The following is a 21,671-nucleotide window of genomic DNA, read 5'->3' as shown; positions in this document are numbered from 1 at the left end:
AGGACGAACTTTTGTTGGTCCACGCCCTTTGAAAGAGCAACCTCTGAGGCATCCATGAACGTGAAGAACCACTGCACCAAAAGAGTCAAAGCTACCACACTGGAGTCTATCTGATTTACAAATTGTAAACCCTGCAGCTCAGGCCAGCCCACCATAAGGGACAGCTAGCCCTAAATTTTGACTAAAAGTTGTCAGAGCCAGAGACTTCTCCTTAAAGAATTCACAGAGCTCCCATGGAGGGATGCAATTCTCACCACGTTGTAAATGTGAAACAGTACTATTTTTAAAGCAAGTTTTAATTAAAAAAAAATTTGCTATTAAGCATATTATATGGCAGCCAACAGACAAGTAAAAAGTGACACCCATTTGTGACAGTGACAAAATGGAGACTCGATATCAGAGACGGTAAGTGCGATTCCATCCAGCTTTATTATGGATTTTTCAAACAAAGTGACATCTGTAGCTCCTTGACATATACCACAAAATTCAAACAGCAGACTTATCTATGTTATTTAAAATGTTTCTCACTGCACTTTAAACAGTGCTTTACCATGTCTCATATTGATTTCCACTATCTAATACTAGCCTCCCACGATGATGACTGGCAGCAGGAGACCCAGAAGTGCTAACAGGAGTTACAATTCATTTAAAAACAATGTTTCAGAGTTTATCAGTATAGCAGGAAGCACTTCTCAGAGTGAGAGTTTTCAGTGTGTTGAGTAGAAAAAGCTGGCTACAGAACACAGCACCACCATTGGCTGCCCAAGAAAACCCCAGGTTTTGTGGGTGTCCAAGGTGTAGTATCTCCATACAATCTGTGGCAGAATTTACCTCAGAAAAGAGACATGAGTTTTTACAGAGCTGAACACCTTTAACTAAGACTAGAGTCAAACTAGAGAAGAGGTGGTGATGCTCAGATCCTGATTGCCTTGGGATTCAAGTTCAGTTAGGTACCTTATAACAACACTAGCTTCTCTCACCAGCTCTTTACCACCTTGGGCCTAAGTCCCAGGTGAATGACTTTGATGACCCCCAAAGACCCCTTCTGGGCATACATTTTTATGATTTCTACAAAGGAACTAAGTATAAATTTCCCATAGACTTTCAATCAAACTTTGGCTTCCAAGTCATACCTGAAAATAGGACTTGGCTTCTGAGTCCTTTGGAAACTTTAGAAAATGCAACTAATATCTCCATCAGAAGAGAGGCCAGCTGGCACTGTTCAGCAGACATTCAGATTGAAGAATGTCACCTACAGAATTACCAGCACCAATAAGGTGGTTTTGGATGTCTCCCATGCAACTACTGACTAGGCCTACCTATGTCTTTTTAAAAGATGCGATGGAATCATCACCAGAGGTGGTACAGTGGGATTTCCCTTTTATAAGCATCAAAGATACCAGTGACAAAGACATTTCAGTCTAAATGTTGCAAATGAAAAACAGGAAAAATCTCAAAAACAAAATTAAACAATCCCCTCAAACAACCACTCCTGACAAACAACCACCCTTCAAAACAGAAAAAACCCACGCTATTATATAGTTCATTTTATTCTCCTCCTTTACCACTTCCATCATTATCATGTTTAATATTTATGAATCAAACTTAGCACTGTCATAAAAGGCTGCAATTTTGTTGATGTAAAAGAAGTTGTGCAATTGCTGCAGTAGATGTTGAAAGTGTGCAACAGTCACATTTTTGACCTGTCCTAAAACAGCAGGTGTCCTTTCCAAGAAACCTTGTTAAGCACTATTAAACTAAGAATTTCATTCCTTTGCTGCTACCCTTAGAAATCCATATCAAGTCCCTGCCACTCCTTTGGCACAAGCCTATGTTCAACTGTTAGCAAAACCCTGAAGAGAACATGTAATAAATACAGCCTTTTGCATCGTGTTCAGAGTGGTTCTTCAATCTGACACATCTACATGACTTCCTATCAAAATCATTTTTCAGTTTTGCTGAGAGCCACATAAGGAGTATTTTTAAAACCAAAAGTCTATGGGGTCCTAAATGATACCAGAGACTTAGATGAGTGGTCCAAACTGATAGCTATATTGTGTAATCACTGCAGTGAGCTAAACCATTCAATCAAAGGCAAAAAAATGTAACACAATCCATCTCTGGTGCATAATTTACACCAACATAAAAAATGAAAAAATTTCACAAGTGCCATTTCTGATTTAGTAGGTCATGCAACCAATTGAAAAAAAATAGCAGGATTTAAAAGTCTAAAAGCTAAAAAGATGCAGGAAACAACAGTAGTGTCTACCACGCAGCAAAACTTGTCCAAAGATGTGGGTAGATATAAAACTAAACTTCTGCTCATTTTTAATGTGATTTGACAATTATCAAAATTGTTAACAACCATTACACAATAAATGTAAAGGTCTACACTTTTGACTGGTAGACTACTATAAATAGCACATGGATGCCTGAAACATCTACTAAAAGCCTGTGACTTTTAAAGAAGGACCACAGTTTTAATGGTGATAATGGAAATTAAACAGAAATTAAAAGCAGCATTTTTTTTAATCTCATCAAAGCTTTTAGTTAAGATGGTTAATAGAACTGTTGCTACAGAAGAAACCTCATTACAATTAGGGAACTGCAGTGTCATAAATACTGTTCCATAATGCATTTTAATAAGCTTTCCTCGTAAAGCAAGAGTACTTCAAATAAATAAATCACACAAACACCCACGCCTATGTGTCTCATATAGATTGGCTTGGACTTACCTAATGATAACCTCGAAAGCTTGTCTCTCTCACCAGCAGTTGGCCCAACACAAGATACTTCATCCACATTGTCTCTTTAATATCCTGGGACAGACTCAAACTACCACAATAACACTGCATACTTGATAGGGAGGAAGCTGCATGAAGAGCTACCTCCCAAACCAGAGAAGTTTCAAACATTTCAAAGGGCAGGTCTATACTACAAAAGAAATGTGATGCAAGATACAAAACTCCAGCTCTGAGAATTGCACAGCTGGAGTCGACAAACCCCAAGTCAAATTTCTGGCACAGCCCCACAGTGGGAAGTCAACGGGAATAACTTTCCAATCGACTTCCCCTATTCTGCATGACAGCAAGGAGCACCACAGTTGACAGGAACATCCTCAGTGTTCGATTAAGCATCTACCTACTGGGCACACTATATCAAACCCCTGAAGATTGACCGTGGCAACATTGATTTTTCGCTTAGTGTAGACAAGCCCAAAGAATGTTCATAACACCTGCGACCTACAGAGTTTGTGAGAGCACCCACCAGCAACAGGATAAATGGCTGAAACAGAAATTTGGAGAAACAATACTCTAGTGGGAAAAAAAAATTCAAGCTTAGCCTTAAATGTATGAAAAACAAAACATGGGAAAATAAACCTCTTGATTTCTACTGACGTTCAATATATGATGAAAAGAGAAGCTAGGGCTATAATATATGGTCTTACCTCTATGCATTATCTTATGCTTTTCTCTCAAATACGTGAGACCTTTTATCACCTAGAGGAAAGAAAACATTTCAAAGCTGCTAACCCAATACAAATGAAAACATGAATTTTGTTTGAGCAAGATTTTCAAAATGTCATCTACAACGAAAGCACAATACACCACAGCAAGAAAATGAAGGCAGCAATGCTCAAATTTATACTCCAATTTGCCATAAAAAGATAATGTTAACCAAACAGCCACCAGAGATGTCATGGACACAATCTGCTGTAATACCTGGGACAAGCTTTGGAGGGTTAGCTTTGTTAGCAGCTTTTGTTGAAAGTGACAAGGCACCATAAGCTTATGCCCAAATAAATGTATCAGTGCTTAAGGTGCCATGGGACGCCTGATTGTTTTACAGCAATACAAATACTTAAAGAGTAACATTCAAAACATTTTAATAGGAAGTCTTTTTCAGACCATTTGAATTATTTTGCTGGTTCTTTTCCAACCCAGTAGCAATAACAGCAGCTGTCATCTAAGTGGGAAAGCAAAGCAAACATACACAATGTAATGTGTGTGTGATTCATCCAAGTGATCTTAGTTACATGGTGACATGTATAAAAAAAAAAAAAAAAAAAAACTAAAAAGAAGAAAAACACTTAAAGCCTAGTAATATTTGCCTGTCCAACATAATATGGGGACATCTGGTGCCTGCTTCCCAGAGTAAATTGCAAATATACTTACAGCAATGCTAACTTTGCCCAAAATCTGCTCTGGAATTCTTCCAGCTTTCTTCAGTACTTGATCCAAGGACCCGCCATCCTAATAATAAGTGTTTGAATATTAAAACATTAATCATATTTATGCAAAACATCTTAAAGCCTACAGTCTGTGAAGAAAAAAAATCTTGCCATTTGGAAGGCTGGCAATGTGCTCCTTCCCACAGCTTACAATTCTTTTTGCTTTATGTTGTAGTTATGAGTATCAGGAAAATAAATGAAGCTGGTCATTAGAAAAAAATTAATCAGTTTTATACTAATCTGTTAAACAGCCTGAGACCTGACAACCACAGAGATCTCTTGCATCATTTAATGGTCTTCTAGCCTTCTATAATTCTAGGAGGCACAGTTTGATCTTTCTTATTAAGGAAGGTTTGCCCTATGACCAGCAATGACAAAGCACTACAAGTGCAGTCTGCTTTCTGTATCAGCCTTCAGTATGTATGGATCCAGTCAGCTACATTTTATCTGTTCTCTCCACATCCATGGGGTGCCACTGTCTCTTTTTAGATGCTCAGGATTCAGTCATGCAGGTTTATATTTTGTGATCTATGAAGGTCTGCATTCATCTGACCAGACCTCAGAATTAATTTATCTGGATGGGAAATACAGTACTCTGGTTCAATGAAAAATCTTCCTGTTTATTACGTATAATTACAGTAGCATGCAGTGACCTTATGCAGAACGAGGACCCAATTGTGTTACGTACAGCACAGAGATTGACATACTCAATACCTTTCCTTGAAAGGCAACAAAGAACACAGGGAAGGAATCAACCATATGCAGTTTTTTCTTACATTGTCTGTATATGTTTCAGTTCTGTAATTGGACTTCCTCCTTTCTCTGAATATACATTATAGCATATATGAAAGACACCTGAAGACCTAAGATCCCTGTAAGCTGCATAGCTGCCTATTAAACACCTTGTCTATATTTAGCACTGCCACACAGGCACTCAGTGAAACTGCCCAACCCCAGACTACACTGCCCTCCAACCAGTGGAGGTTGCTAGGTGCCAGCCTGGACCCTACTACAGGTCGGTCTCGATCCTGACATTGGGGGTTTGGAGAAAGCCCCATCTGGTCATGGCAGCCTCATCCAGCCACATTAGTCTGGCTCTAGCCACTGTCCAGACCTGTCAGCCTGGCCCCGCATCAGCCCATCCCCATTGGGCCTCATCCCTGTCCCCCATCTGGCCACAGCAGCCTGCTCAAGACCCCTTCCAGCAATGTCCCTCATCTGGTCCAAGCAGCCTGGCCCAGCCCCCATTCAGCTCTTGGGTGTTTTCCTACACCCAGGAGCTGTTGAGAGGACACAACTGGGCAGAGTCCTCTCTCCTTGCACTAGCCTGAGAACATTCTTCTTCACCCCAAACCTTTTCTGAACCCAGCCTCACCTCTTAGGCTGTATCCCCAGCTAGAGCCCTCCCGCTATTGCACTCCAACAGTTTGCTCCATCCCTGAGCCCCTCATCCACTACCCCACCCCAGAGCTTGCACCACCCAACCAGAGTCCTCACAGCCTTGCACCCCACCTTTCTGCCCCAGGCCTGAGCCTTCTGACACTAGGAGCCCTATCCACACCACATTCATTTTGTTAAGTGCACCAATATGAAGGTGATGTGACACATACCCTCTCTGTGTCGCACATCACCTCCATACTGGTCTACGTAACAAAATTCATTCCATTCAGGGGTGTGAAAAATTAGAGGGAACACTGCTGAAGACCAATCTCAGAGGTTAATCTTGGAGCACTAGACAAAGAACTATTTATCAGCTCCACTGCAATCAGAAGTCAGACAATACCAATCTCTTTCTTTTGCTACAAATAAGACTGAGATGGTCAACAGCGTGTTCCCTGAAACCCCACTGGTAGCCAGTCCAAAACGAATTTGAGACACTATTTACAGCAACTGAAGATCCCAGTGTGTCATGCACACCACAAAATGGACACTTGGGGACAGGCTATCAGAACATAAAGAATGGTCAAACCATCCAGTATCCTATCATATGATACTAGTCAATGCCAGGTGCTCCAGAGGGAATGAAAAGAATAAGTAAATATTAAGTGATCCATCCTGTCACCCAGTCCTAGCTTCTGCAAAATGGACAAAATGGGAAAAATGGACAAAAGTAGGAAAGAAAAATTGTTTTTCAAATTTCATGCTAAGTAACTACTCCACTAATTTTACAAGTGTTAAATAAGTTACTAACACAAGCTCTCACACCCCTTCAAATTCAAGCAATTCTGTTGCTAAGAGCTTCAGAGAAGAAAAGCGCTATACTTATTTTTAGCAACCGATTAAGATATAATTCATCAGTGGCCTTGTGCACATTTTATAGAACAGAAACTACAATCATGAACATCATGAAAACTCCATCAAAATTTATTTCTTTAAATGAAAACAGGATCCAATTAATTACTTGGCTTATGATTTGCAATACTCTTGAGTTCTTGAAATCATGTTCCCAGTCAGGGGACAATATTTTTCTGCTGACTTAACCCTTACAGAGGCAGCAGTGGGAAATGATCAGTCACTTTTCATACCCCTAAAGAGAGCCATATTGTATGCAAGCTACCATGCAAGCTTTTAGAACTCAGAGGAGTGAACCCCAGAGTTCCCAGGAGACAAACTAATATGAACTTTTTAAAAGCTTTATCTAACGTTGTACTCTCATTTCTTGTGAACTCTGCCAACAAAAATAGGAGCACCAATGGAAAAGTGCACAATACATGCCTTACATAATCTATAGAAAAACATGCATACATAATAAATCTATAAACCAACACCCCCTTCAGATCTTGTAATTACAAGTTATCATCAAACAGAAGGATTCACTCTACAAGGCAAACAGACATTTGACTCAGGTCCCAGTCTTCCAAGCTGCTAACAACTTTTAACTGCCATGGAAGTCTAGGTGTTCAGCACCTTTTCAGAGCAAACCCCAAATATTTTGCTTGTCAAGCACTTGGGACTAGTTGAAGTTAAGATTCACTTTTGATACTTTCAGCTGGACAAGGACAATTTGATCTGCATTAGATTCTTGATATATTTAAAGAATTCCTTTTGAGGGCAGCTCTACACTCATGCAGAAGGTCAAATTAAGGCATGGAATTCCAGCGACATTAATTCTGCTGCTGGAGTTGACATACCTTAATTCAGACTTCTGCACCATCTCCACTGCAGGAGGTTGAGAGGAGCAAATGCTCCTGTCCACTTCCTTATTCCTAATGGAGGTGCAGGAGGACTGGTGCTGATGCATGTGCCCTGTGAGTTCTACTGTATTTAGCATGTCCTTACCACAGGTGCTAAATCAAACTCCAGAAGACTGACTACGGCAGGATCAAAATGCATCTGACAAAGTGGGTCTTTGCCTACGAAAGCTTATGCTCCAAAATATCTGTTAGTCTATAAAGTGCGACAGGACTTCTTGTTGTTTTTGAAGACACAGACTAACTCGGCTACCCCTCTGACACTTTCCACACACTCAGTCTTCCTCCTGATTAGTTTCACGTTCAGGGAACTGCCCTTTTTGAAACAACAAGTGTATATACAAGTTGTACTTCCCTGTTCCAGCACCCTTGGGACCTGAGTGGTCCTGAACGAAGGAATCTGCCAGCCCAGGGGAGATCAGGCCTCCAGGCTCACCTGGATGGGATGCCTCTCTTGGCCACCACTAGCTCCCTGTGCCCAGCCTGCATAGGAGAGGCTCCTCTTCTGCCAGAGATCCCTGCTGCCAAGGCTCCTTGATCCAGCCAGGCTCCCCACTGATAGCATGGATCCCAGGCCCCAGCTGGGCTCCCTAATCCTGCGGGGCTGCTGGCAGGAATCTTTGGCCCTGGCCAGGCTGTCCACTCCAGCAGGGTCCCTGACCCCAACTGGGCTCTCCACAGCCAAGCTGCCAGTGGGGCTCCCCACCAGCAGCAAGAGCATCCTGCCAGCCAGACCAGCTCCAGGCAGCTGGGGCTCTCTGATCCATGTGTTCTCTGGTCCAGTAACATCCATGGTTGTGCTTCACCACAGATGTTGCTGGACAAAAGAGTGCCAGACAAGAGAGTTTCAACCTGTGTTATTGGGCAGCACCACATTCTGTTTGCATGTAGTAAAAGAAATTAGTGTTCGCATGCCTGTAGGCAACCATACATTTTCCCTATAGATTTCCTGTAAAGAAGGTCAAGGTAGCATTCATATAGCCGTATATAAAGTAAGAGACCTCCTTTCTATAAACCCCATTTTATTTGCTAGAAAATGTGGTTCTTTGAACAGAAATTGCTCAAAGCCTCCTCTGCCTGATGAACAATGGAGGGATTTGACTGACCTTTAATTGCAGAAAAATTGCTGTAAACATTGGGCTCCATATGGCTTAGAGAAATTTGGCAGATGGCTAGAATAATGTGTACTTTTCTATTTAAAAAAAAAAGTTAAAAATAATATAGGTATGAAATAGCAGTTGTTATGGTGCTTCTTAGCTTACTAGTTTCCCCTTTATTTCCTCTAGTAATTCAGAGAGGATGGGCAGGGAGGATACAATTCAGAGAGAACAGCGATAACACATCTTACACAACAAAATTAAAATACCTATATTTACAGCAGGTGCACCAATGATAAGCAACCAGTGAGTCGAGGTATTTTTAACATAGTGTCAAAAAGCCTAGGTCTGAACAAGTCGTCAAGTGGTAAAAACATTGGAGCCCTTTTTGCACTGGTAGTCAGACTGATGGCTACTTTTGGTGCAGCCGCACCGATGCTGGCAGTTGCTGTAAAAGGAGATTATTTTCCATCCGCACCCCCACCCCACCCCGGATGGCAACAAAAGCCAAAAGACATCCTAGTTCTCCACAATAACTCTTCTGATTGATTAATAAGCATATTGACTGGCTGTCAGAGCAGTAGCTACAATGTGGATTCTCAAAGGGTAGGGATAAAGGAGAATAAAAGAGGGACTTTAGCAGAGTGACAAGTACAATGGGTCAGTCTCTGGAAAGGGCATAAAAACATAACCATGCTATAACAATGTTAATTCCAAAGCCCTCAGATTCACATGGTAGATCTGAGCTCCAATGTTTCACCTTTATACATGCATAAGGAGTTCCCATGTTAACAGAATTTCTGTGAATAGATACAGGGTACAGTATCTACTGGATTTTATATTCACAGGGGTGCGATACCCAGGTTTAGATTAACACACACAGATACACATGTACTTACCATATGTTCCATGCAAATGCTAATCTCTCCATCACTATAAAAAGCTCCATAAAACCCCACTATATATGGAGAGTTACATTCATGTAGAACTTGCAGTTCACGAATGATCTGGTTTCGAATAGCTGGTTTGATCTCTAAGTGAATTAACTGTAAAATAAATCAATTGTTATTGCTCCTGCAGTGACAGTTTAAAACAATACATGATTTGGATGCTGCAATATTTATTTCAATTCACTGAAGTAATAATACTGAACACACTCATCCAGGCCCACCAACCGGGGAGACAAAGGTGGAAAATGCACAGGGGCCAAGCATTTCAAAGGGCAAGTAGTGTAGGCTGGGAGCTCCAGGCCCCTCAGAAATGCCGCAGGAACAACACTCTGCTGTTCCATGTGGCTACTAAGGATGGGGAGGGGGCAGCACTAATGGCTAATTGCCCTTGGCCCTGTCCCTTCTGCCTGAGGGTCTGCCCCTTTGGGGGTGTGGTGCCAGCCTGCACCATACCCTACCCCTGGGCCTGACGTGGCTCTCAGCCCCACTGTATTCTATGTAACTACAGGCATATTTGTTACTAGGAAAGTTCTGTATTTGTGCCCATTATAACAACTGTAGTATGTGAATTTCAGCTCTCATGAAAAGATGCTGGATTTACACCAATGGAAAGTGAAGTCCTCATTATCCTCAGAACAGGTACAGTACAACACTGAGCAATGCAAGCTCCCCATATAAACCACACACAACAATTCACCAATATGAATATGTACTCAAAGAGAAACTGGGAAATTACACTGCACAGCTAGGCTATGTTTTGCCTGATGCAAAATAAGGGAGTTTTCTCTCTCTTGTAAGAGTACAAATTCAGGGAATGCTTTATGGAAAAAATGATCCTGAACATGCTAAAGGAAAGCAATTAAGCAGAGATTTCACTTACAGTCTATTAAATTGATTAACTGTCAGATGCCACAAACAAGGCTGAAATTTCCTCTAAGCATTTTATAGAATGGGTGAAGTACGTTGGTTCTGTAAAAGATTCTCACTAATCTGTGAACTTCAGAAGTCTCCTCTTAAGAAAGGCCCAACTCTGATTCCCACAGCTTTGAGAGCAGAATACTGTAATGTAAAAAATGCTCCCCTACCCTGCCCCAGAAAATTTTGATAATGAAAACAACGTCAGTTTCTTGAAAAATTCCTGTAGAAATGTTTGATTTTTGGAGCCAAAAATTTAAATAAAAAACTCCCAGCGGAAAATTCACCATTTGAAAGAGTGTCTCATGGAGAGAGGGGGTGGGAGAGGGCCGGGGTGAGTTGTAATTTGGGTGCCTTGGGCCCCATTCCCTCTATGATAGCCTCTCCTTTTTCTTAACCAAAGTGGTGAAAAATAAACATTACTGACCACACTGCTTCATGACAGATGTAGTCCAGCGAGGGAACTCAACATACAGAAATGAAGGCATAACGCACCTGAACTACAGTTCTCATCAGATACCTGAGCAGCATTTCTAAATCAAAGTTTTTTTGTGGTCTTCAGTGTAAAGTAAAATACACAGAGACACAACACAGACCCTTCTTGTGGAAAAAAAAAATCATTAACTTGGAATCCCAATTTTCAGAAAAAACAGTTTTGATGGAAAGTTTTCAACCAGCTTCACAGCTTCTACTCCTCTTACAAAAATTGCCAAAATGCAACACTAGAATGGAGGGGGTGAAATGGGGCTGGACTATCCCAGTTTCTACCTCCGAAACAATGACCTGGACCCCTCCCCCACTCTGCAAGCACTGGGATCCAAGCACTTGCCTCCACTCCTCCAAACCACCATATGACCTTGGAGGAAAACTGTAAGAGCAGGCCGCTAGAGACTCTAGCCAACAGAACCTGAAGTAGCCAAAGGAGAGACCTCTGGGCCCTTGGATATTCCAATGAGAACTGTAGAAAGTTCTCTGATATCCTCTGCCCTGTGCAGACTGGCTGTTTGCCCTCCCTTCTTACCACCTGCCCTGACAATATCTTCAGTCCCACTCATTCCACACCCGCCCCTTTTTTACAGGGTTACCAGATGCCTGATTAGTGGTGCAGCAGAGCTCAGGCAGGTCTCCCTGCTATCCTGGCTTCACGCAGCTCCCAGAAGCAGTGACATGTCCCTTTAGCCCCTATGCTCAAGAACAATCCCAGTCCCAAATGCCAGCTCTACAGCACCCAGTGGCCAACAACCACGGTCAATGGAAGCTATGGAGTTGGTGTCTACAGATGGGACAGTGCATGGAGACAAAGACGGAATGTGCCACTACTTCCAGAAGCTGCTTGATGTAAGCACTGCCTGCATTCCCCATACCCCATCCCTGAGTCCCCCTCAGCCCCAACCCAGAGACCTTCCTGCACCTCAAGCCCTGCATCCATGACCCAACTCACAGCTCACACTCCCAACCACAGTCCCCACCTCTTCTCACACCTTAACTCCCTGGTCCAGCCTGAAGCCCCTCCTGCATCCCAATTGCGTGCCCCAGCCTGGTGAAAATGAGCAAACAAGTGAAGGTTGACAGAGCATGAGCAATGGAGTGAGTGGAAGCGAGCCTTCAGGGAAGGGACTGGATAGGGATGGGACAAGAGTGTTCAGTTTTCTGTGATCTGAAAGTTGGCAAGCTTATCCTCTTATCACCTTTGCTTTCCATTTAGGCGATCCACATCTAACTAAAAAGCACCCCAAACAATAAATAAATTGCAGCACTAACATGATGCTTGTCACCATCACATTGTTTGCTCTGCTTGTGTGTTTGTCCTTTTCCACTGTCTGTAGTTTATTTAGAGTGAAAGTTATTCAGGCCAAGGGTTCTGTGTTTATGCAGCACCTAAGACAACGGGATTCTATTCTTGGTTGTCTCTTAGTCACCCCTCTAATAAGCATGATTAATTATCATGACTTATTGTCATGGTACGTAATATTAAACAACTACATTACTCTTGCTACAGGCATACGGCTACATGTTTTACTTAGTCAGAAAAAGCACCATCTGTGGCAGGTGTGGGGTATTCCTACAGTCCAGAGAAAGATACCTTCCTGCATTGCAGTGAAGGAGGTGATACAGAGGGTCCACCAACCATTTCCCCGATCCACAGTAAAGGAGCCCTGATGCTGCAGTAGCAGACACAAGAGTAGGTTTACTCCTCTTCTGCAGCCTGTGGTGGGAGAGGTAGGAGAAAAAGAATTTTCACCTCCTCTATCCCCAAGAATATAAAACATATTAAGCCCCTCTACACAGGCCTGGCATAGGGAACAGGACATGCTGCTTGGCTAATCCAAAATACTACTTGTGGATATCCTACTCATTAATGAGGTTCTACTGTGTATTTCAATTTTGACCCAGAGACATAAGATTTTTTTTTACCAGGAAATAAAATACCACCTGCTTTACAAAATATAAAAAGCTATTTAAAAAAAAAAAAGGCAGGGGATTATTGGCCTTTCATCACGACAACATGGAACACAAAACCATTTCCCCAGACAGGGGAAGTGAAGGCTAAAGAGATATTTGACCTTTCCTATTTTTAGAAGGCATCTCCACTTCTGTTGGAAGATGGTGTTTCATAATATTCTTTGTGTCAATGTCACTTTTTTGATGGGCACTAAGTTTAGAAAAGGCATAATTAAAGCTCTTACTGTCACTGAGGTTCTCACCTTTCTTGCCATAATGAGGCCAGAAGGTTTGTGAGATACTTTGAAGACCACACCGCCATTTCCAGCTCCCAGCTCACTGATTTTCTCAAAGTCGTCATCCTTCAATTCCCCAACTTTTTGCTTCTGAGTAAGGAAAGCTTCAAGACGTTTACGTTGCTGCTCATCCAATTCTAACTCTTCCAGCTTCTTCTGCAGTGCCTCTAAATTTGTCCTATGCAGCAAAGAGAGTGTTATTTGATTAAGCTATCTGAGCTCACTAAGTCTATATCTACACTACAGCCATTACAGTGGCACAATATGGCACTATAATACCATTGTATAGATACTTCCAACACTGACAAAAGAGGATCTTGCATCAGTGTGGTTAATCCACCTCTCCAAGAGGTTGCACCTAGGTCATTGCAAGAACACTACTATCAAGCTATTCATGTCTACAGTGGGGGTTAGGGTCAATCTAGCTACAGCAGACAGGGTGTGAAACTAGGGTCAGATCAATTTAATTTATGTGTAGACCAAGCCTAAGCAATGTTGAAGGGAGGGAGGAATAGGACCATTGAAATCAAAGACTACTTGAGTATCACACTGAATCCTTGCCCTTAAATGGAATATTTTACAGGATCAAGTCTTATGTGCACACTAATAAGAGTCCCACAACTAGGTCCTTAACATAATAAGTGACCAAACTGGGCCAGACCAAAGGTCCTTCTAGCCTAATATCTTGTCTTCCGAGGGTGCCCAATGCTAGGTGCCCCGGGGGAATGAATAGAATAGGTAATTATCAAGTGATCCACCCCTCTGTTGCCCATTGCCAGCTTCAGGCAAACGGAGGCTACAGCCACGATTCACTGATGGATCTATCATCCAGGACTTTATGCAAGATTTTTTTTTAAATCTTGTTACAGCCCTTGATGTACAGAAGCCATTGCAGTGCATACAAAATATTCAAAAAGCATCTAAATAATGTCTATCCTCCTCCTCTTTGAGGCACTGGATCAAATCCATGCCTGATGCTAGTCCTTGATCCACCTAGCGATATCAGCAACTCAGCAGTACTGGTGTAACATTAATCAAACCATTAACCACCTCCACAAAACTATTTTTGGATTCAGCTTTTTTAATAAGTTACATGAAACCTCCTGCACACACAGTTTTTCTAAATGTTTTAAACGCTTATCTTCACACGTGATAACGGATCCAATAATCCATTAAAAAGCCTCATATTTGAGTTATAATACAAAGAAAATCAGAGAGTTCAAGGCCAGAAGGAACCAGTATCTTGTCTGACCTCTGGTATACCACAGGACGCAACACCATCCTGCGCGCGCGCACACACACACACACACACACACACACACACGAGTATTAGACAAAATATTACAATCCTTCAGAGACTTAAGTGACAGGTTCTATAATCAGAGAACAAGAACAAGTACAGGAACAGGAACAAATAAAGCATAGCCAATAGAAAGTGATTAAGCCATTCAAGTCAAGCACAAAAGGAAAATATGTACATAAAATAGCCACTGCAGAGACAAAATAAATGCTTTCAATCATAATCAGTCAAAAAGGTTTCAAGTTCACTATTTCTTCTGTTCAACAACATGCAAGCAAAAAGTTTGATTTACTACTGATAGAAAGATGAAGAAAACGAATCTAGCAATTCAAATGACAGCTAAATTTGACACAGCAGCCAATACATTCAACTTCTATTTGAAGAGAATAAACTTCAGATCTTAAAAAGTATGTTACGTCTAAGAAACAGTATTCTGAACAAGAAACAATGCAGATACAGAGATTCCTATATCCACCAAAATTATTATCTGATTATGCAGAATATACCTAGGTACAAGCCTTCAAAATTATTACTCAGCCAAATCATTAAATTCTTACCTAGGTAACATTCCCAATGAATTTAATGTGTCACAGAAAGGATATCAGGAGCTGTCTCACAGAGCTTTAGAGAATACAGCAGGAACACTTTCTCCAGGGATGACTTTGACTAAGTGAAGGCTGATATCCAGCAAAACCAGTTTTAAGTATCACTTTATAAATACGATTAACTTTTGAAACGATGACTAAAGAGAAGATGTATTCCGAGTTCTCAGCCAGGCACAGACCACTTGAACTGCTGCAAGGCAGATTCTTTAAACAGCAGCAGCAAATTATCTTAATATAGCAATAAGCCTGAGTGGACGGTAGACATATCATACAAGTGACTTTCCTCCCTTCATGTCTGCATAACCGCTCCTCCAGAGTCCAAGAGAGCCCAAAATTAAAAGTTATCCCTCTTTGAGCTTCCACAGCAGACATGGAATTAGCACCAAGAAGGCATAAGCAGGTGCAATGAAGAGTCCACTTGTGAGAATACTGAATGCAACCACCTGAACACAAAAGGGGTTTAAAAAAAAAAATCTAGATATTGTTTCTCTGAATACAATCACCATCAAGGTTTGTACAATATCCTACTCCTAGATCAGTTAAAAGTCTGAGCAGTCAAGTTGGACAAGATACAACGAAGGGTAATGTAGTCCTTTCCAAGCATTACAGCTTTACTGAGTAAGTTGTATACAGAGTATGAGAATTACCAACATCTATCCCTCCAGGCACTGAAGGCTAGTCTTATTGCAATGATGCTGATGATTTACCAGCCCAGGCACTAGAGAAGAATTAGGATTTTTTTGGGGCCCTGGTCCACAGCAAGTGGGGGTCTTTCCACCTGCAATCCCCCTATCCCCTCCATCTCCTCAGGCTGGGGAATACAGAGTTGGGCTATGAGAGTGTGCCCCACTCTGCCTGGCACTCCTGGTAGGGAGTGAGCCAGGATGTGCGGGCTTCCCCTGCTCCCTGGCAGGAGCACCAAGGAGGCAGTTAGAGCAGGGGTCATCCATTTTTCTGCGACTCCCCAGCTGCCTGGGATCCATGTGGCCTACTGACTAATCTACCACTGCAAGGCACAAAATCAGCTCATCCACCCTTTTCAAGAGGATAAGGCAAATTTTACTCAATTATTAATAAAAAGTGCATGGTCTACTCACCCTGGACAAGTGTAATTTTACAAGGCTTCTTCACATGTATGATTTATGTACATGGGAAAACTTAACAGCATAATCATTATTTTGCTATAGCAATCTGATTATAAATCTCCGCACAGATGCTTCATTCTGAGACTGAAGTGATTTTATTCAGATATTAACAGACTAATTTGGAAGTTGAGTGATTATACCAGAGTTAAATGTTCACACAAGACCTTATACCAATATTACTTTAGTGGGATAATTATTTATTTCAACAGAACTGTAAGACGACGACATATGCCCACGTAGAAAAGACCAATAGCTAAAGAACTCCAGCAAACAGACACTGTAGTACAGCTAAACTTTAAAAAAAAAAAAGAGGCATACTTGTTCTCATCTAATTTCCCAAATATAGTTCAAAAAAGCAAACTAGTCTAGAATTTTCTCAAATGTACCCAGTGAGTATGAGGGAATGCAGCTGTCTTCCACCTCTTTTCTTATTATGATAATTACATGATAAAAATAAGAGCAGGCAATGATTAACAGGAGTAGTGTGTTCTTTATCACATTACTATAAACACTTGAGCACTGAAGCAAGCAAATTCTACACCCAGCACAGGAAGTCTTCTGACAAATGAGAATAAGCAGCTCATGTTTTAAAAAAGCACCTGCTGACAGACGACACCCCTTATGTCCATTTACTAAGTCAGAGTGCTTGCCATGTCAGTTGAACTCTTTAAATCAAATGGCCACATGCTCAGACATGCACACTCACAGCTCACCTATAAGAGACCCAACTGTCCTCTTGGTCCTGGGCCACTTCATCTAGAATGGTCCTTTAGTATATGTGCTAATTACTTATGCTAAACTATCTGTTTGATCATGTATTTAGCTGTGACACTCACAACCTTTCCCAGATCTGAAGAAGAATTCTCTGTGGTTTGAAAACTTGTCTCTCTCGCCAACGTTTGTTCAATAGAAGATAGTACCTTGCTCACCTTGTTACTTGGCCATCTGTCTCTACTGAAGCAGAGCTAAACATTCTATTCCTTACCAATGTTGAACGTATTTTTAAACATAGAGCTACAAAAGCTAGGTAAATACACTTTGGAAGTACATCTCTATATATTTTATAGGAAGGCTACAAAATTACAGGAGGGTGAGGCGAGGGAAGGATCCTTACTCTTTGGGTCACTCATCCAAATGTTGTGTCCTTTAAAATGTTTCATTTTGGACAATAAAAGCAACTTTCCAGAGCTTCATTATCCTCCCATTAAAACTGAACTGCTTCATAGTATCCTTTTTGGCTATTTATTTATTAATTTGCATTACGTAGAACCTGAGATGATCAAGATCATAATGGCCAAACCAAAAATCATTTTTGTCTAATAAATTTCTGTCTAGAAGACACATTTTCCTGTGTCTAACACAAAGGGCCAGATGTTCAAAAGAGCTCAAAGACAGACGTTCAAGTGCTCAGCCACCCCAATTCGGGGCCTGTCTTTAAAAAGGAGCTCAGATCCTACTTAGGCACACAGGTCAGGATTGTTTATAGCACTCAGGTAGCACAGAAGGACACTGAAACTCAATGGATTTGTGCTCCTACATCACTCAGGCACTTTTGAAATAAAAAAAAGTCTGCATGCAGGAGACACTCTGTTAGATATTGTATCTTTATATAAAAAGCTCTTATTCAAAGAAAAAAATATACCTATTAAAATTCCTCACCATTGCTGTATGTAGCCTTGAAATCAATTTTTCCGCTAGCAAACTATCCTTTGCCAGAGTTCCATAAAAGCAAGAAATAATCAAGCCAACCTATGTTTCAGTATTCCAAGTATTATTTTAAATCAACAGGTGGTACCATTTCATTCATTTCATTTGCTCCCCAACACAAGAACTGATATTAGATACTGCAGTAGTGAAACAGTCCAGGTTTTATAGTCTTGATCATCTAAGCAGAGCAGCCATAAGGTTAAAAGACACCCCTGCAATAAATACATTATCAACTAAATAGTAGTAACCAATAAACAAACTGCACAGCCAGGGCCACACTAGAAAGTGCCATGCCCAAACAGTCAGGCTGGAGAGACCGTGCCTACAGAATGTCCTCTGGGGCAGTGAGGGTGTAGAGAGAGATGGGAAGAAATTAAGCAGTAAAAATTATGCCTCTTTTAAAGAAAGTGTCATGTATGCGGTGTACAGATTTTGAAGCTTGCTCTGTTCCCATCCTGTCTTGTCATAAGTCTCTTGGAGTATGTTGCATTATCTCTTTCCTCTTGCCCTCAGACGACACTGCAGGCCTAATTTCCTGACTCCTGCACAAGGGACATTTCTGTAATTGCAATAATATCACAAGTCTGCTTTTGCATTTCTAAGCAATTTGCAGCAAGAAGTCAAATAAGAACAAGTATGCTATGCATAGGTGTAAGTTACATTTAGTAGGCATCCTTCAGTCTGCATGGACTATGGATTGCGCCTTTTAAAGTTTCAATTGAGGACTTCATTTACAGCATCTATTGTGACTATAAAGACCCACACGAGAGTGACAGTCCTTGCTGCATCTCTTGCAGATGTAGTGGGTGTCTGGAAAGTCCTTATTGTGCTTTCTGTGGGATCGCTTCTCCTCTGCTAGCTGTCTGATCTTCAACTCGCCCTTCTGAAGGCCCTTGTGTAACCCCTGCCTCCATCTGCTGCGGTCATCTGCTAGTTCTTCCCAGTTGTCCAGCTTGATGTCTACCTCTCTGAGGTCTCTCTTGCAGACATGTGTAGCACAGCTGGGGGCGTCCGGGAGGTCTTTTGCCAGAGGCTAGCTCACCATACAGGATGTCTTTTGGAATCCTTCCATCATTCATCCTGTGGACGTGGCCAAGCCAGCGGAGTCGACGCTGCCTGAGGAGGGTGTGCATGGTTGGGATTCCAGCTTGCTCAAGGATGGTGGTGTTGGTCATTCTGTCATTCCACGATATTCCAAGGATGCGCCTGAGGCAGTGCAAGTGGAAGACGTTCAGCCTCTTTTCCTGGCGGGCACACAGGGTCCAAGTCTCACTGCCATAAAGGAGGGTGCTGAGGATGCAGGCTCTGTAGACTTGCATTTTGGTGTGAGTGTACAGCTTGTCGTTATTCCACACTCTCTTGCTGAGTCTGGACAGAGTTGTGGCCGCTTTTCCGATCCTCCTATTTAGCTCAGTGGCCAATGACAGGGTGCCAGTGATGATGGACCCGAGGTAAACGAACTCGTGGATGACCTCTAACGTATAGTTGTCAATGCTGATTGATGGGGATTCAGCAACATCCTGACCGAGTACGTTTGTCTTCTTTAGGCTGATGGTAAGCCCAAAGTCCTTGCACGCTTTGGAGAACTGATCCAGCAGTTTTTGAAGCTGGTCTTCTGTGTGAGACACTATAGCAGCATCGTCTGCGAACAGCATGTCTCTGATGAGGACTTCCCGCACCTTAGACTTAGCTTTCAGCCTTCCAAGGTTAAATAGTTTCCCATGAGATCTTGTGTGCAGCAAGATGCCCTCTGTTGAAGATCCAAGGGCACACTTCAGGAGGAGTGCAAAGAAGATCCCAAACAATGTCGGAACAAGCACGCATCCTTGTTTGACGCCGCTCCTGATTCTGAAAGCATCCGATAATGCGCCATCATATTGGATGGTTCCTCTCATGTCTTCGCGGAACGACTGGATCATCTTGAGTAACCGTGGAGGACAGCCTATCTTGTGGAGCAGTTTGAACAGACCATCCCTGCTGACCAAGTCAAAGGCCTTGGTCAGGTCGATGAAGGCTATGTAGAGTGGCTTTCTCTGCTCCCTGCACTTCTGCTGCAGCTGCCTTAGAGAGAAGACCACGTCAACGGTAGACCTCTCTGCACGGAATCCGCACTGCAATTCGGGGTACACCCTCTCAGCAATCTTCTGGAGTCTGCCAAGGATGACGCGAGCGAACAGTTTACCAGTGACGCTTAGGAGGGAGATTCCACGGTAGTTGTTGCAGTCGCTTCTGTCTCCTTTGTTCTTATACAACGTTACAATGTTAGCGTCACGCATATCCTGTGGAACCTCACCCTCTTTCCAGCACAGGCACAGTAGCTCATGTAGGGGTTTCAGGAGTGTGTCCATGGCATATTTGATTACCTCTGGTGGTATACCATCCTGACCAGGGGCCTTTCCTGCTGCAATGCTGTCGATGGCTCTCTTCAGTTCATCCACAGTCGGTTCTTGATCCAGTTCGTCCATTACTGGTAGGAGCTCGACAGCATCGAGGGCTGCGTCAACCACAACGTTCTCGCATGAGTACAGCTCAGAGTAGTGCTCAACCCAGCGCTTCATCTGTTTTGCTTCGTCAGCAATTACTTCACCAGATTTGGAATTCAGAGGTGCCATCTTGTTCTGGGTGGGTCCTAATGCCTTCCTCATACCCTCGTACATTCCTCTGAGATTACCAAAGTCGGCACAGGTCTGGATGCTGCTGCATAGCTGGAGCCAGTGGTTGTTGGCACAGCACCTGGCTGTTTGCTGTACTGTTCTTCTGGCCTCTCTAAGTGCTTGCTGGGTACTCTGGCTCGGTGAGTGTTTGTACTCCAGGAGTGCAGCGCACTTCTTTTCAATGACTGGAATCATCTCATCGGAGTTAGCTTCGAACCAGTCGTTCATGTTTCTAGCTCTTCTTCCAAACACCGACAAGGCCATGTTGTAAACTGTATCCCTCAGATGTCGGCATTTGGATGTCGCATCGGTGCCCCCAGGGCCACTGCACAGATTTTCCTGGAGGGTCTCTCTGAACTTTTCAGCTTTCTCCGAGTTTGCCATCTTTCTGGCGTCAATGCGGGGCCTTCTAGCAGGTTTAGAGCGGTACAGCTTCTTGGGTCTCAGCTTGAGCTTGGAGCAAACTAGTAAGTGATCTGTATCACAGTCAGCACTATGATAGCTGCGTGTCAGAAGGACGTTTTTGAGGTTATTATACCTAGTGATGACCACATCTAGTTGATGCCAGACTTAGACTTCACACACTTCAGACTTAGACTTCCCTTAGACTTCATAACACAATGTTAATACTGTTAAAATACTTTCTGAGGTAACGTTACCTGCAAACCTTTGCGCTTTAATACAGTAGGGTCTCAACATTCGTGAGGGTTCCATGTTGAGAACCCTCACACATGATGAATTTCACAAATATGGCTCCCACCTGGAGTCCAGCTGCCGGCACTCCTGCCTGGGGCCCCAGGGGAAGCAGCGGCTGCTGGCGCTCCTGCCTGGAGCCCTGGGGGAAGTGGTCGCTTGGCTGCTCACGAATAATTGAATTCGCAAACATTAAGTTCACGAATCATGAGACCCCACTGTACTTCAAATATTTGTTAAGATCTGCTGATTTTTTATTAAATATTAGCTGCTTGCATTTTTACAATCTATTCAAAAAGAGCTGATTCTGTAACTGCACTAGAAGGCACAGTATCCTTCGAATCTACTAAAGGCTGTTTTCTGGAACAACGACATGAATGCTTTTCTAAGCGCCTACACACCTGTCAACTTTCTTTTTAAAGTAGGCAGTACACTACATGATTTG

At 42.4% G+C, this 21,671-nt stretch overlaps 1 protein-coding gene across 3 annotated transcripts in view; it reads right to left on the bottom strand.

Annotated features, from left to right (window-relative positions):
* The window catches only part of MAP2K1 (mitogen-activated protein kinase kinase 1), a 76,262-nt gene that overhangs the window by 31,957 nt on the left and 22,634 nt on the right, over window positions 1-21,671 (bottom strand). For 2 of the 3 annotated variants that reach the window (XM_075006294.1, XM_075006295.1), the window contains 4 exons: window positions 13,090-13,300; window positions 9,419-9,565; window positions 4,176-4,253; window positions 3,449-3,500 (listed from right to left, as the gene is read on the bottom strand). In XM_075006294.1, coding sequence (XP_074862395.1) covers window positions 3,449-3,500; window positions 4,176-4,253; window positions 9,419-9,565; window positions 13,090-13,300 — 488 coding nt within the window. Of the gene's footprint in view, window positions 1-3,448; window positions 3,501-4,175; window positions 4,254-9,418; window positions 9,566-13,089; window positions 13,301-14,979; window positions 15,155-21,671 lie in introns of those variants that run through there. The other variant, XM_075006296.1, reaches the window with a different exon arrangement.

Source organism: Carettochelys insculpta, chromosome 12, assembly GCF_033958435.1.
Source record: "Carettochelys insculpta isolate YL-2023 chromosome 12, ASM3395843v1, whole genome shotgun sequence".
NCBI classification, from domain to species: Eukaryota; Metazoa; Chordata; order Testudines; family Carettochelyidae; genus Carettochelys; species Carettochelys insculpta.
Note: the sequence above shows the minus strand (reverse complement) of the source record. Positions and strands in the feature narration are given on the sequence as shown.